General features: G+C 47.8%; 1 protein-coding gene across 1 annotated transcript in view; it reads left to right on the top strand.

The window, feature by feature from the left end:
- RNF122 (ring finger protein 122) overlaps positions 1-8,159 on the top strand; it is a 17,545-nt gene extending 9,386 nt beyond the window's left edge. The window contains exons 3-6 of the mRNA XM_008063003.2: positions 5,264-5,309; positions 5,610-5,651; positions 7,655-7,737; positions 7,979-8,159. Coding sequence (XP_008061194.1) covers positions 5,264-5,309; positions 5,610-5,651; positions 7,655-7,737; positions 7,979-8,093 — 286 coding nt within the window. The 3' untranslated portion in view covers positions 8,094-8,159. The remainder of the gene's footprint in view (positions 1-5,263; positions 5,310-5,609; positions 5,652-7,654; positions 7,738-7,978) is intronic.
- The last annotated feature ends 7,121 nt before the right edge of the window (positions 8,160-15,280 follow it).

The following is a 15,280-nucleotide window of genomic DNA, read 5'->3' as shown; positions in this document are numbered from 1 at the left end:
GAACCCACGGGCTCAGGCAATCCACTTACCTCAGCCTCCCAAAGCGCTGGAATTACAGGCTGAGCAACCAAGCCCGGCTTGAAATTTGCATCTTTAAGTAGAGTAAAAGGGTAGATTTCTGGTATCTCCTTCCTTCCCCCTTGACCCTCTTCCTGAAGTCTGTTTTTTTCCTTAAACTTTTATTGACCACCAACCCTCCCTCACCTTGTACCCCCATGTCAAGCAATTCCCTGGAGACATGCCCAATATCAAAGATTTATTTATGATGAGACTAGGGGGAGTGTGTAAAATCAACTCTATTTGGTCCCTTCCCTCTCTGCCTGTCTCTCTCCTCCATCCCCACACATAGAGGTACCCACATACTGAGCCACAAAGGTGGTCAAGAGAAGACTTTTTTTAGGGAAAATTGCTCTTGGCTAGGGAGTAGGTGACCAGTGTTCACTTCCTAATTCAGCCACTAATAGGTGTGGCCTTAGCTTTTTAGCTACTCTTGACCCACTACCTTCTGTCTGCCAGGAGTTGTGGTCAGCATTTTGTAAACCATTTAGCTCACTTAATCCTCAGTTTAAGTATTAGCCCACTTTATAAATGAGGAAATTCATTCTCAGACAGTGAAGGATTTGCCTAAGGTCATATGCAGAGAAAGATACACAGGTGGGCTAGTCTGGGAGCGATTAGCTGGAGTCTTTCAGATACCTTCTGTGTATTGGCTTTCTATGAGTCTTGTTCCTTTTTTTTCTTTTTTATCTTTTAGTTTCATTTTTTGAGTCGAGAGTTACTCTGTTCCTCAGGCTGGAGTGCAGTAGCACATTATGACTCACCACGGCCTCCACTTCTTAGGCTCAGATCGTCCTTCCATCTCAGCCTCCCAAATAGCTAGAAATACAGGCACACACCACCACGCCCAGATAATTTTTTTGTAGAGGCATGGTCTTGCTATGTTGCTGCCTAGGTTGGTCTTGAACTCCTGGGCTTAAGCAATTCTCCTGCCTCAGCCTCCCAAAGTGCTGGGATTACAGGTGTGGGCCACTGCACCTGGCCAAGTCTTATTCCTTGAATAGGAAGTAGAGGGGCTGCTATAGCATCCGTGACCTCCTTCTTAGAGCTCGGGCTTGGGTCTTGCAGGAAGATAGGCTAGAGGGCTGTGAACTGCCAATCCCTTGCTCTTTGGCTAGAGTAAAAGAACAGAGCAGTAGCCACATGATACTAAAAGCTGTCCCTGCTGTGAGCTGCCCGCACCACCTGTCCCTTCTGTGGTAATCTGCTCCTTTGTCACCCTGCCCTCTCCTACAGCCTACCCAAAACCAGTTGACCCTGGAGTTTCTCAGTCCCAGAGGCTCACTGGTATGTAGCAGCCTGTGTGTATCTATATATAGAAAGACACACAAGTACAGAAGCCACCACTTCCTCTCCCTGCTTCTTGGTTTCCTCCTCAGCCAAAATAGGCCCATGACCACTGCTCCCAACCTGGTGAGCTCAGTGGCCAAGGCCAGCCTCCCCTCTGTGTATTCTTCCTCCCTCTCTCAGAGCTGGCCTCTGCCCTACACAGGATGGAGGGGCCAGGGAAGTACAAATGGGCAGGAAGGGAATAATTATTTCAGGACCTGGCTACATTGTTTGTTCTAAAAGGGAAAAGAGGAAAGGGAGAACCCACTGGCAGCAGCTAGAAATGGTCTTATTGAAATCTGGGTATTTTTAGTTGGTGTGCTCACCCAGCAGCTGAAAAGGCCACCTGTCTGGAGTTGTTGGTACTATAGCTCCAGCTGGGATGGCCCAGGGTCTTTGCTTTTTTGTTCTATTTTCCTTGCAACCTTCTCAGCTTCATTTCATCATGACCGAATCCTTTCTGAGCCGAAGCTGATATGCAGGATGAAGGGGCAGCTCTGAAGCCCTTCCCCATTCTGGAGAATCCTTGGGTGACAGCATTAAAGGGAGCCAGCCAGACAAGAGGGAGGAGGGGAGAACAGGAGAGGGCACTGGGTACCCAGACAGCAAGGAAGAAAGACAGCACGCACTACATAAGTAGAGCTATGTTTCAGGTGAGTCATTGGAGTCTCAAAAGACGTGTGGCAGTCTCATTCCCCCAGACGGTTAAGAACACAGGCTCCTTACCACTTCCTTATTTGCTCTGCACGTACCTCATGACAGAGCCACAGTGTCCCTGAGAAGACGACTGTGAGTTCCCTGACCACAGGAACACTTTCTTCCTGTCCCAGCTTAACGCAAAGTCAGGTAACAGCAACCCACTTAAGTTTCAGATGCATCCCGCCCTCTCATGGGAAGCTGGGACAGAGACACATTCTATGAATAAAGGCCCTTTCTGGGCCAAGGCGTTCTCTGGAAAGCAAAGGTTGGGACAGCAGGACCCCGGTGAGGCCTTCAAGCCCAACCCTGCAATGAGCAGAGAGCACACAGTGGAGAGAAGGGAGGACAGTGGATGTGCCACCCCAGCCCCCAAGCCCATGGCAGGAGTCCACTTGGACTGGAGTTCTCAGGAGGCTCCAGGAACACACAGCTTTGCCAAGTCACCTGATTTCCTGTCAGAAATGAAGTAGGAGGCTGGCAGCCTGGTCTTCTCTGCCCTGTGCTGTGCTCCAGGCCTGGCTCTGCCCCACTTTCTGCTCTCTCTTCCCCGGGAGCAGCTTCAGCCTCAGCCTCTCTCCTCTGCCCCTGGAGCATCTCTTGCCCTCCCCTATTGGGGTGCTCTGTGACTTGAGGTGCTCTTTTTCTGAATCAGGTCAGCAATCCTTCTTTTGTGAAGGGTCAGAGTAAATATTTCAGGCTTTTGCAGGTCATGAGGTCTCTGTCACTGTCACAACGATGCAACTCTTCATTAGCGTGCAAAAGTGGCCAGATGATATGAAAAGCCATGAAACTGTGTATCAGTAAAATTTAACAGACACTGAAGTTTGAAATTCATGTAATTTTCATGTGTTAAGAGGTATTTGTCTTTATTTCTGTTTTCAACCATTTGACATTAAGAACCGGCGTCTGTTATCCCAGCACTTTGAGAGGATGAGGCAAGAGGATTGCCTGACCCCAGGGGCTTGAGACCAGGCTGGGTGACTTGGTGAGACCTCATCTCTACAATAAATCAAAAAACTAGTCAGGCGTGATGGCACATGCCTGTAGTTTCAGCTACTTGGAAGACTGAGGTGGAAGGATTGCCTGAACTCAGCAGGTCGAGGCTGCAGTGGCCATTAGCATGCCACTGCTCTCCAGCCTGGGTGACAGAGTGAGACTCTGACTCAAAAAAAAAAAAAATCACTCATAAGAGGCCCCTGATCATTGGATACACACATAAAGGTAGGAACAACAGATGCTGGACATTGCTGAGGGAGGGAGTAGGGGAGGAGGGATAAGGCCACACAACAGCACATTGGGTACCAGGTCCACTATCAGGGGCGAGAGGGCTCACTAGAGGGCCAAACCTCACCTGCATGTAATTTACTTGTTCAGTAAATCCTCATATGTGTCCCACAACTCTAAGAACCATTCCAAAAAACAGGTTTTGAGGTGGACATGGCCCTCAGACTGGAGTTTCTCCCCCTCCCACCCCTCTGACTTGCTGGATTTCTGGTGCTTCCTTCCAGTAATCCAGACCTGTGTTGGAAATGACCTGTGGGGAAAAGCCCCACCAGGCTCCCTCTTAGAGCCCACGTACAGGAGGCCATCTTACTCCATCTACAGAATTCTGGCTGGGCACAGTGGCTCACACCTGCAATCTCAGCACTTTGGGAGGTTGAGGCAGGAGGACTGCTTGAGGCCAGGAGTTCGAGACCAGCCTGGGCAACATAGTGAGACCTCGTGTCTACAAAAAATTAAATAAATTAGCTGAGCTAGCTGAGCATGGTAGTGTATGCCTTGTAGTTCCAGCTACTGGAAAGAGTGAGGCAGAGACATCACGTGAGACCAGGAGTTTGAGGCTGCGGTGAACCATGATCACCCCACTGCACTCCAGCCTGGGTGACAGAGTGAGACCCTGTCTCTAAAAACTTTTTAAGATAAATTGAAAAAATAAAGCTACCCCAAGAAACTTCCTCTCCTGGAAATAAAATGGCACTTAATTATGGTCCCAGCCATTCTCATAGGAAGCATTTCGGGGGAGATGTAGGGTGTGTCCCAAGGCCAAGGCATATTCTCAGGGCTATGATGTATTCTACCTAATTAGTGGATCAGACCACATTATGTGGTAAAGAGCTTGAGCACTATAATCACATAAACTGATTCAAATCCAGATTGTGCTGCCAGCTCTGTGATGTTTGGGCAAATCACTTCTTTGGGCTTCATTTTCTCCATCTATAAAAAAAAGTATCTCCCTCTGAAAGTTGTCTGGTTTCAGTGAGAACATATGTGAATATGTCACTGTCCCAGCAATACATAGCAAGTACTTGACAACTAGTGCTATTGTCATGAGTAACGACATGCTCTGTTTAGCCATTGAGAGTTAGGCTGTGTGAAGGCCACCAGCTCGAAATGAAAAGAAGAGAACAAAGAAGGCATCCCTGGCACTGTGAAGGGAAGAGTGTGCTTTGGTTCCAGAATGCTTGTGTTCTCTGGGCGGAAAATTCCCCAGGGTCAACAGAGACTTATTTATCCTGCTCTCCTGGCTTCATGGAAATATCTCTTTTAAGGATATGGCTGGGCATGGTTGCTCACGCCAGTAATCCCAGCACTCTGAGGTGGGAGGATAACTTTTCAGGAGTTCAAGACCAGCCTGGGCAATATAGCGAGACCTCTTCTCTACAAAAAAAAATCAAAAAAATTAGCCGGACATGGTGGCATGCTCCTGTAGTCCCAACTACCTGGGAGATAGAAATGGAAGTACAGCCTGAGCCCAGGAGGTTGAGGCTGCTGTGATCATGCCACTGCACTCTAGCCTGGGCGACAGAGACTCCAACTCAAAAACAGTAATTCCTGCTGCACACTAAGTAAGCATGTCATTAGGCTATACAGTTTGGGAGTCTGCAGGAATTCACCTGCTGGGAAAGGGCAGGGAGAGTGAACAATTTGGGGATGCTTTGCTGGAGAATCCCCCAATCTGTGTGTTAGAGTCCTGGCAGTGAATTTTGTAGTTACCGAGACTAAGCAAGAGTCTTAGTCCTCAGTCAGCTCTGGGTGGTCTGCATAGTCTCCACGCTCCATATCTATGGGACAAGCACCCCTCATCCCTCAGAAGACCCAAGGAACCAGCCAGCCTCTCCTGCTTGGTTATTCAAAGGCATAGTAACCTGATCTCTCCCCCTCTTTATTTCTCTCCCAGTAAACTCCGGAACCAGGCTCAGAGTGAACGATATGGATACAAGGAGGTAAAAAGCCACACAGTACCCTGAGACTTCTTCCTCTACTTACTGCTTGCCCTTACAGGGAGAGGGAACGAGGACAGGCTCAAGCTCCCCTGGCCAAGAATCCCCCTAGGCCTCCCTGAGACTCACCCCTTCTACTGTCCTCAGGTCTGGCTTGCTCCAGACAGTCCAGAGCCTTCCCCATCATGGGAGAGAGGGTGTCTCCCCACTGTGGAGGCTGGGGACTCCCTTCACTGGTTGATACTACCTGGCTGGCTCCTGTGATTGGTTGTGTGGAACATCATGTCTCTTCTTTCTTCCCAGGTGGTGCTTAAAGGGGATGCCAAGAAGTTACAATTATATGGGGTAAGTGCCTTGGGACAGTGTGTGGGAGGGCCCCAACAGGTAAGGCAGATAGCACCTTTCTCAGCTTTCAGCATGGACCCTTTCAGGAATCTTTAGCCCCTGCCTTCATATCTCCTTTGGCCAAATCAAAGTGACTCATCTCAGGTAATCAATATATGGAATTCATAGGCTGGGTATGGTGGCTCACACCTGTAACCCCAGCATTTTGGGTGGCTGAGGCAGGAAGATTGCTTGAGATCTTGTCTTTACAAAAAAAATTTGCCTGACCTGGTGGCATGTGCCTGTAGTCCCAGCTACTTGGGAGGCTGAGGTAGGAGGATCCCCTGAGCCCAAGAAGTCGAGGCTGCAGTGAGCTATGATTACATTACCAGGCATTCCAGCCTGGGCAACAGAGTGAGATCCCAACTCAAAGAAAACAATTCATTATGTCTGGCACTGGCTCAGGCAGAAGACATAAAGAGATCACAGAAGGGTTTGGATATGAAATGCTGCATGGCCTCAGGAATCCTATGCATAACTTTTAAGGGGAGGGTTGTCACACCACTCAACGCCATAGACAGATTTCAGCTGATTGCCCATGTTCAGCCCCTAAGTCCTGGTTTTTCACTAAAGAAAATAAGGTCCTCTACTCTTGTGTATATCCTGTTCAAACAGACTGGAACTGACCAGTGAACTCATTCTTGTTGGCTCTGCCCTATTTCTCCTTCATTCCCCCCAGCCCCCATTCCCACCCCTGAATCAGTGTTGTAGGTCCCCTTGACTCTGACTCTGTTAGGAATTGGGCATTTCCTATTCCTTTCCTTCCTATGCCTTTGAGGTCACCTAACCCATTTCCCAAATCTTCAGTTCATAACCACAGACACTCCTAATCGGAGCATGTTTGTGGTTGTCTGGGAGTGGGAGGATTACAGTCCCAGTAACCATGAGACTGCCTAGACATGGCCTCATTTCACCTGCTGTTATGTCTCCACAAGTACAGATATTTCCTAAGCCTTCCTCTAGGAGAGTCATTTGGACAAGATCAAGGAGTTAATATATGAAGACATGGGAAGTCTGGATTTAAAGAATGTAACTGACCATATGCACCAGGCCCCTGTCCTTACTTCTAGCTATTAAGTGCCCCTTGCCAAATGTATTAAGCTAGAAAAGATTGAAAATCATTCTAGAATAGTGCTGTCCAGTGGGAAGTTTGGTAATAACAGAAAGGTTCTATATCTACACCATTCAATACAGGAACCATTAGCCCCATGTTGCTATTGTGCAATTGAAATGTGGTGGGTGTAACTGAGGAACTAAATGTATGATTTCATTATTTTGGTAAATTTATTTATTTGAGTTGGGGTTTTACTCTGTTGCCCAGGCTGCAGTGCTGTGGCACAACCATGTCTTATCGCAGCCTAGGCTCAAGCAGTCCTCCTTCCTCGGCCTCCTTCCTCAGCCTCAGCCTGAGTAGCTGGGATTATAGGCATGTGCCACCATGCTTGGCTAATTATTATTTATTTTTATTTTTTTGCTAATGAGGAAAAGCTTTATTCCCCAAATTTCAGATCACAGATTCATTTCCCTTTTCCTTGTCTGTTTGGCACTTTTTTTTTTTAATCAATATTTTTTATTTTGATATTGTGGGGTACAGTTAAGGGTTAGGTATACAAATATGTTTCATTCAGGCATCCTTTGGCTAATTTTTTGTAGAGACAGTGTCTTGTTATGTTGCCCAGACTGGTCTTGAATTCCTCAAGTGATCTTCCCACCTTGGCCTCCCAAAGCACTGGGATTATAGGCATGAGCCACCATGCCTGGCCCTGGTTAATTTAAATGTAAACCGCCACATGTGGTTACTGGCTACCATATTGTCAGTGCAGTATGGCTAAAGTTTCTCTGACTGATTGAGGAAACTGTACTAGAGAGTAGTTTTCTTGGCTGGGGAGGAGATCATGGGTATACAGGATGGGTGAGTGAGGTGCTTCCCCGATCTCATCACACGCCCCTGTTTCACTCTGCAGCAGACCTGTGCAGTCTGTCTGGAAGACTTCAGGGGGAAGGACGAGCTAGGTGTGCTCCCGTGCCAACATGCCTTTCACCGCAAGTAAGTAGGGATGGGTACAGGGTGCCCTTCCAAGGAGAGATAATTAGGGTGCGTCTTCTGGAACCTTCCAGTCCCTGCCACCTCCAATCTACTCCTTGACAGTGATGTCCCAGGCCCTGTCGACACGAGGCAAACCCAGAGGGGCTCCTTTGGGGCTGGGATAGGAATGCTTTTTTTGTGAGAGACAACTGGGCCGTCTGAAGTACTTTCTTAGCAATGATAGTTCTGCCTTCGTTCCCAGGTGTCTAGTGAAATGGCTGGAAGTGCGCTGTGTCTGCCCCATGTGTAACAAGCCCATTGCTGGTCCCTCAGAGGCCACACAGAGCATTGGGATTCTACTGGACGAGCTGGTGTGAGGGCAGCTTCCACACCGAGACCTGGAGAAGACCTCTTGCCTCATGGGTGCCTGGTCCCTCTGCACACACAGCTCCAATGAACAGGACTGTAGGGTGGTGATGGTTGTGCTCCCCTGAAGGGGATGGATGGTCCAGAGCTGGGCTTCTACCAACAGGGCGAGACTTTGCCCCACCTCTGCCTCCTGAAGCCTTCTTCCCTGCTACTCTGTTCTGGTGGCATCACCCATCAAGAGCACTGTCTCCTGGTACTGGAGGATCTACCCGTCTAGTCCTTGCTCTGGGGGAAGGCATCCTCCCCTATTAAGAACATGGAGAACATCCCCTCAAGTTCCCCTTAGGAGGATGAAATGGATTCTGCCCCACCTACAACCTTCCCTCCCCACTCCTCCTGGAGAAAGGTTAGAAGGGAAGGAAGGAAGGAAAGGTCAAGGAACCAAGTGCTTCCACTGGAGGTGAGGGAGGCTCTGTATGAAATAGAAGCGCAGGGACATAAAGGAAAAAGTCATTGTTTACATGGGACCTATGGTAACAAAGGCTGGCGGGTGGCCAGCTGACTACAGGGTAGTGGAGGGGCCGACCCTTCCCCTGCCAGGACCGGAGGTGCTATCCATTCTTCCTCAGTTAATCTCAGAGCTTCCTAGTCCACGTCGGGGTTTAGGCCCCCCCTAGAGAAGGGCTTGTTCTATACTCACTGATTCCCAGGGGATTTTCTTTTTAAAGGATCAAAAGGGGCTTGGGGCTGGGGGTGTCTGAGGTTGAGGTAACACCAGATCCCCACTTCCCCTTTGTAAATAGTATTTTTATACTTCATTCTCGCCATCTCAGGCTGTATACATGGGATCCTCAGAATGGAGGGGTGGGGACTTTCTGTTCCTCCCTGGAGTGGGTGGCAGGGGGAGAAAGTTATGTATTTAAAGAAAATTAAATTTAATAACACGTTTCTCTAACCTACTTTTGCCTGTGGTTGTGGTCAGTGAACCCTTTTTTGCCAGTAGAAGGAGGCCCTCTAAGTGCCTCTTCTTATTTCCCCATACCCAAACAAAATACACGTACACAAATGTTCCTTATCCTTAAAAACAAAAATGTATCGTAGATTACATAGGTTAGGACTAACACCAATGTATATTTAAAACCTGGCTTAGCCAGGTTCATTTGTCTGATTTCTAGAACATTTTAAAAGGAAGTTGGTGTTTTCAACCAAAGCACTTCATCAACTATGACTTGAAACTAAGAAAATTCTACTTGTGACCAGCACAGTGGCTCATGCCTGTAATCCCAGCACTTCAGAGGCCGAGGCAAGAGTATAACTTGAGGCCAGGAGTTTGAGACCAGCCTGGGCAACAGTGAGACCATGCCTCTATTTAAATAAATGAGATAAAAATTTACCTGTGATTTAAGCAAATAGTGGTGCCCTTAACACAACTAAAAGACCCGGGCTGCTACCACAGAGGCTTAATGTGGGCACCAAGACCCAGTGTGGTAGCTTATGCCTATAATTTCAGCACTTAGGAAGGCCAAGGTGGGAGGATTGTGAGCCCAGGAGTTTGAGACCAGCCTGAGCAACACAGATACTAGCTGGACATGGTGACACATGCCTATAGTCCCAGCTACTCTGGAGGCAGAGGTGAGAGGATTGCTTAAGCCTGGGTGTTCAAGGTTATGGTGAAATGTGACTGCCACTGTACTCCAGGCTAGGTATCAGAGACCCCCCAACTCAAAAAAAAAAAAAGAACCTGGATACCATTTGGGAGCTTATTTTCTTCTCTGTGCATGAAATATTCATGAGTAACTGCAGTGTACTTTATTATTTTTCATTAGTGGAGAAAGATTTGCTCCCTGAACATGTTTCCAAGGGTGAAGACCTGAGGGAAGCTGGGTGGTCATCATACCTACCAGGATTCCACCTTCCATGATCTTATCTGGCAGACAGACACTGGTCAGTCTAAGATAATGAGTGTTTACCTCCACCAAGTTTTTCCACAAAATGCTCTGTTTTCTTTTTTATGCGTACCCCTCTGAGTTTGGGATTAGGAAAAGGCTATTAAGAAAAGCAAGTGGCTTACCCAGGATTACACAGATGATAAGCCTCAGAGCCAAGGCACAGACTCAGGTTGTATGGATCTAAATTCAGTGTTGACTTCACTTCCCCACAGACTTTTGGAAGCGGATGACCCTTCATAAAGATAGTCAAGAAAGTGGTGGGTTGCCAGGTGCGGTGGCACTCACGCCTGTAACCCAAACACTTTGGGAGGTGGAGCCCAGTAGTTTGAGACCAGCCTAGGCAACATAGCAAGACCACATTTTTCTTTTTTTTTTTGAATTGGAGTCTCACTCCGTCGCCCAGACTGGAGTGCAGTGGCTGCTCCCAGCCACTGCAGCCTCGACCTGCTGGGATTCCGGCGATTCTTCTGCCTCAGCCTTCCAAGTAGCTGGAACTACAGGCGCACGCTACCACACCTGGCTAATTTTTTATTTTATGTAGAGATGAGGTCTCACCAAGTTGCCCAGGCGGGTCTCGAACCTGGGGACTCAGGCAATCCACTCACCTCAGCCTCCCAAAATGCTGGGATTATAGGCTGAGCCACCGAGCCTGGCTCACATTTTTCTTTTAAGGAAAAAAAAAAAAAAAAATGGCAGGTGCTATCAACTCCCAGACTGCAGTCAGGGGAAGACAAAAACCCCAGAGTAATTGTCAGATGATTTGTGTGCTTGTCATTATCTAGGACCATGGGGTGTTACTTGTTTTTATTGACACAACATTTGACACACTTACGAGGCACAAGTGACATTTTGTTACAGAGCATGCAATGATCACGAAGTGACGTTTTGTTACAGAGCATGCAATGATCACGTCGGGACAGTCTGTCCATTAGCTTGAGTAATTATTTCAAGGATAAATACTGGGAAAATTTCAAGTCCTCTCTTATATCCATTTTGAAATACATAATACACTTGTTAACTGTCGTCACCCTAGTCTGCTATCGAACACTAGAACTTACTCCTATCTAGCTGTATGTTTGTGTCCATTAACCAGACTCTTCACTGCCCCCCACCCCCACACCCCCTTTCCAGCCTCTGGTGTCTATTCTACCTTCTACCTCCATGGGATCTGTCTCTGTTTAAATCCACGGTAGAGCCGGGCTCGGTGGCTCAGCATGTTATCCCAGCACTTAGGGAGGCCGAGGTGAGTGGATTGCCTGAGCCCGCAGATTTGAGATCTGCCTGGGCAACTTGGCGAGACCTCATCTCTACAATAAATCAAAAAATGAGCCGGGCGTGGTAGCGTGCACCTGTAGTTCCAGCTACTCGGAAGGCTGAGGTGGAAGGATCTCCGGAGCCCAGAGGGTCGAGGCTACGGTGACTGGGAGCGGCCACTGCACTCCAGTCTGGGCGACAGAGTGAGACTCCAACCCTAAAAAAAATCCACGGTGGATTATGTTGTAGGACATTTGACATGGAACCAGCATTTACGAAATGAGTAATTGGAGTGGAAGTGAGAAATCAAGGGCTCCAAATGGGCAGAATTTGAAAATCACTGACTGTGAAAGACTGGGACAACAGGTGCCTTGAAGAACCGTGCCCTCCTGTGCCCCCTTCCCTCCCATCAGTTCTCACGTCCACCACCCAGCCCCCACCTGGACTTCTCCCATTCCCACCTGGGCCTTTCATGCCTCCCCCATTCTGCATGTTTTTCCCTCTGAAATGAGACTCAACCTCTGCTTTCTATTCTACCCCCTGTTCTGTCTCTGGGCGTCTGAGTAACATCTTGGTGCCATTGGCTATATCACTTACCGGTGAGTCTTCTTTTGAAGCCATATATACAGGTTCGGAGGACAGATGTAATCAAATTGGAGATAAAAGGGACAAACTGACCAGTAATGCAGGCTTATGCAACCAATCCCATTCCTACTTATTAACCCCAAATCAGCATTGATTTCTTACTGATCCTATAAAAAAATTATGCTCATTTAATTCCTTCTCTGATGAACTATGTAGAAATAGATGGGGAGGACATGACCAATATCACCTTTGTGCTTGGGCATGGCCCCTGATTCTGTTCCTGTGTGACAGTCTCAACAAGAAACCCAGGCGTGTGCTTCACAGAGGAAGGAGAAACTTAAAGAACAGCACCTGGGGGACTAGCAGATGCTTCTGTTGGCTACCGAGTCTCCCTCCGGGTCTTCACCATGTCTTCATCAGTGCTAGATATCAGCACATTCTTTTTTTTTTTTTTTGAGTCAGAGTCTCACCCTCTCGCCCAGACTGTAGTGCAGTGGCACGCTCACAGCCACTGCAGCCTCCACCTGCTGGGCTCAGGTGATCCTTCCTCCTCAGCCCTCCAAGTAGCTGGAACTACAGGAGGCACACACCGCCACATCCAGCTAATTTTTTTATTTATTGTAGAGATGAGGTCTCGAACACCTGGACTCGGAAGGCAATCTTTTTGCCTCGGCCTCCCAAAGTGCTAGAATTAGACTTGAGCCACCATGCCCAGCCTCGTTCTTTTTTTTTTTTTCTAGTTGGGGTCTTACTCTGTCGCCCAGGCTGGAGTGCAGTGGCATGCTCACAGCCACCACAGCCTCGACCTGCTGGGCTTAGGCGATCCTTCAGTCTCAGTCTTCCATGTTGGTGGAACTATAGGCTTGTGCCACCACGCTCAGCTAATTTTTTGATTTACTGTAGAGATGAGGTCTTGTCAAGTTGCCCAGGCTGGTCTTGAATACCTGGGCTCAGGCAATCCTTTCACCTCAGCCTCCCAAAGTGCTGGGATTATAGGAGTGAGCCACTGCACCTGGCTCATCAGCACATTCTTTTTTCTTTTTTCTTTTTTTTTTGAGTCGGAGTCTCATTCTGTTGCCCAGGCTGGAGTGCAGTGGCATGCTCTCAGCCACCACAGCCTCAACCTGCTGGGCTCAGGTGATCCTTTGACCTCAGCCTTCCAAGTAGCTGGAACCACAGGTGCATACCACCACACCCAGCTAATTTTTTGATTTTCTGTTGAGACGAGATCTTGCCATGTTGCCCAGGCTGGTCTCAAACCCCTCGACTCAGCAATCCTCTCAGCCTCCCAAAGTGCTGGGATTAAAGGCATGAGCCACCACACCCGGCTATCAGCACATTCTTATCCATCTTCTCTTCCATTCCTTTTTACTCTCCCAATTTTTTTTTTCGGCAGAGTTTCGCTCTCTAGCACCGGCAGGAATGAAGTGGCACAGTCATGGCTCACTGCAGCCTCCATCCCCTGGGCTCAAGTGATCCTCCTGTGTAAGCCTCCCTAGTAGCTGGAGCTATAGGCACATGTCACCATGCCTGATTTATTTTTTTATTTTTATTTTTTGAAGAAATGAGGTCTTACTACATTGTCCAGGCTAGTCTCGAACTCCTGGGTTCATGTGATCCTTCAGCATCAGTCTCTCAAAGTGCTTGGATTATAGACATGAACCACAGAGCCCGGTCCCTCTTCCTTTCCTTACCCTTTTCCCCTTCATCCCAGGCTATTCTCTATTATTGTTGAGAGCACCAAGTCATTGCTGAACCCTCCTGATGGGCCATAATGGTCATCAGTGGTTCAAAGGCTACACAGATTACTAAGTGTTTACACCCAAATGATGTGCAAACCCCCACCAAAACCAGCTCGAAATTTCCAAGTATGTACTATTATATGTCCATGATTTCTCAAGAAAGTGACTGATTCCTCAAAGATAAGAATCCAAGGTGACTTTGATGCACTGTGAGAGAGACCAATAAATCCAAACCAAATGAAGGAAAATCTAGATTACTCTTTTTTTTCGAGTTGGAGTCCTCTATCGCCCTGACTGGAGTGCAGTGGCATGCTCATAGCCACCACAGCCTCGACCTGCTGGCCTCAGGCGATCTTTCCACCTCAGCCTTCCAAGTAGCTGGAACTATAGGCATGCGCCACCATGCCCGGCTAATTTTTTTATTTATTGTAGAGACGAGGTCTCACCAAATCACCCAGGTTGGTCTTGAACCCCCGGGCTTAGGCAATCCTCTCACCTCAGCCTCCCAAATTGTTGGAATTACAGACTTGAGGCACCAGGCCCAGTCTTCCAGATTACTCTTAAGCATAAGAGAACTTGATCTAAAAGCACAGAGGATGTCAGGGTGAGCACAAGTAAGAGGAAGCCAAAACAAGTCCAAAAGGTACATGCCAGGGAGTCTTCCTCTCTGCCTTCTTCAGTATTCACCAAATTTCTGTTGATTTTTTTTTTTTGGAGTCAGAGTCTCACTCTGTGGCTCAGGCCGAAGTGCAGGTGTGCTGCTCACAGCCACTGCAGCCTTGACCTGCTGGGCTCAGGCAATCCTTCCGCCTCAGCCTTCCAAGTAGCTGGAACTATAGGCACATGCCACCATGCCCGGCTAATTGTTTGATTTACTGTAGAGATGAGGTCTCGCCAAATTGCTGAGGCTGGGCTCGAACCCATAAGCTCAGGCAATCCTCTCACCTCGGCCTTCCAAAGTGCTAGGATTATAGGCGTGAGCCACCATGTCCAGCCTCTGTTGTATTCTTTTACTCACATTTTATGTCTGCAGAAAAACAGAGGCTCAAATGTCCCATAAGAAATAAAGTCCTCTTGAGGCAAGGAACTTACTGGTGGGTCCATTGTAAGCATGAATATCCATGAAAACTCAGACACTCTAGAAATTACAGAAATTATTGTTTCTTTTCTTTTCTTTTTGGTGGTGGTTTGCAGTTGAAACAGGGTCTCACTCTGTTGCCCAGACTGGAGTACAGTGGTGTGATCATAGCTCACTGCAGCCTCATCTTCCTGGACTCAAGCAATCTCTCCACCTCAGCCTTCCAAAGAGCTGGAATTACAGACATGTACCACTATGTCTGACTAATTTTTGTATTTTTTATAGACACGAGGTCTTGCTATGTTGCCTAAGGTGGTCTCGAACTCCTGGGCTCAATCAATCCTCTCACCTCTGCCTCCTTAAGTGCTGGGATTGCAGGTATGAGCTACCGCACCTGGCCCAGAACTCTTGAATAAGAAACAGAGAACTTGCTGATAGATTCTGAAGAGTAACTCTGGCTTCAGGGTAGTTTTAGGAATAACTCAGGTATGAAATCATTTTGTATTTATTTATTTATTTATTTATTTTGAGTTGGAGTCTCACTCTGTCGCCCAGACTGGAGTGCAGTGGCCGCTCCCGGCCACCGC

Source organism: Carlito syrichta, unplaced genomic scaffold, assembly GCF_000164805.1.
Source record: "Carlito syrichta isolate Samal-C Ts95f unplaced genomic scaffold, Tarsius_syrichta-2.0.1 Scaffold306334, whole genome shotgun sequence".
Lineage (NCBI taxonomy): Eukaryota > Metazoa > Chordata > Mammalia > Primates > Tarsiidae > Carlito > Carlito syrichta.
This window is presented reverse-complemented; position numbering and strand designations above follow the sequence as displayed.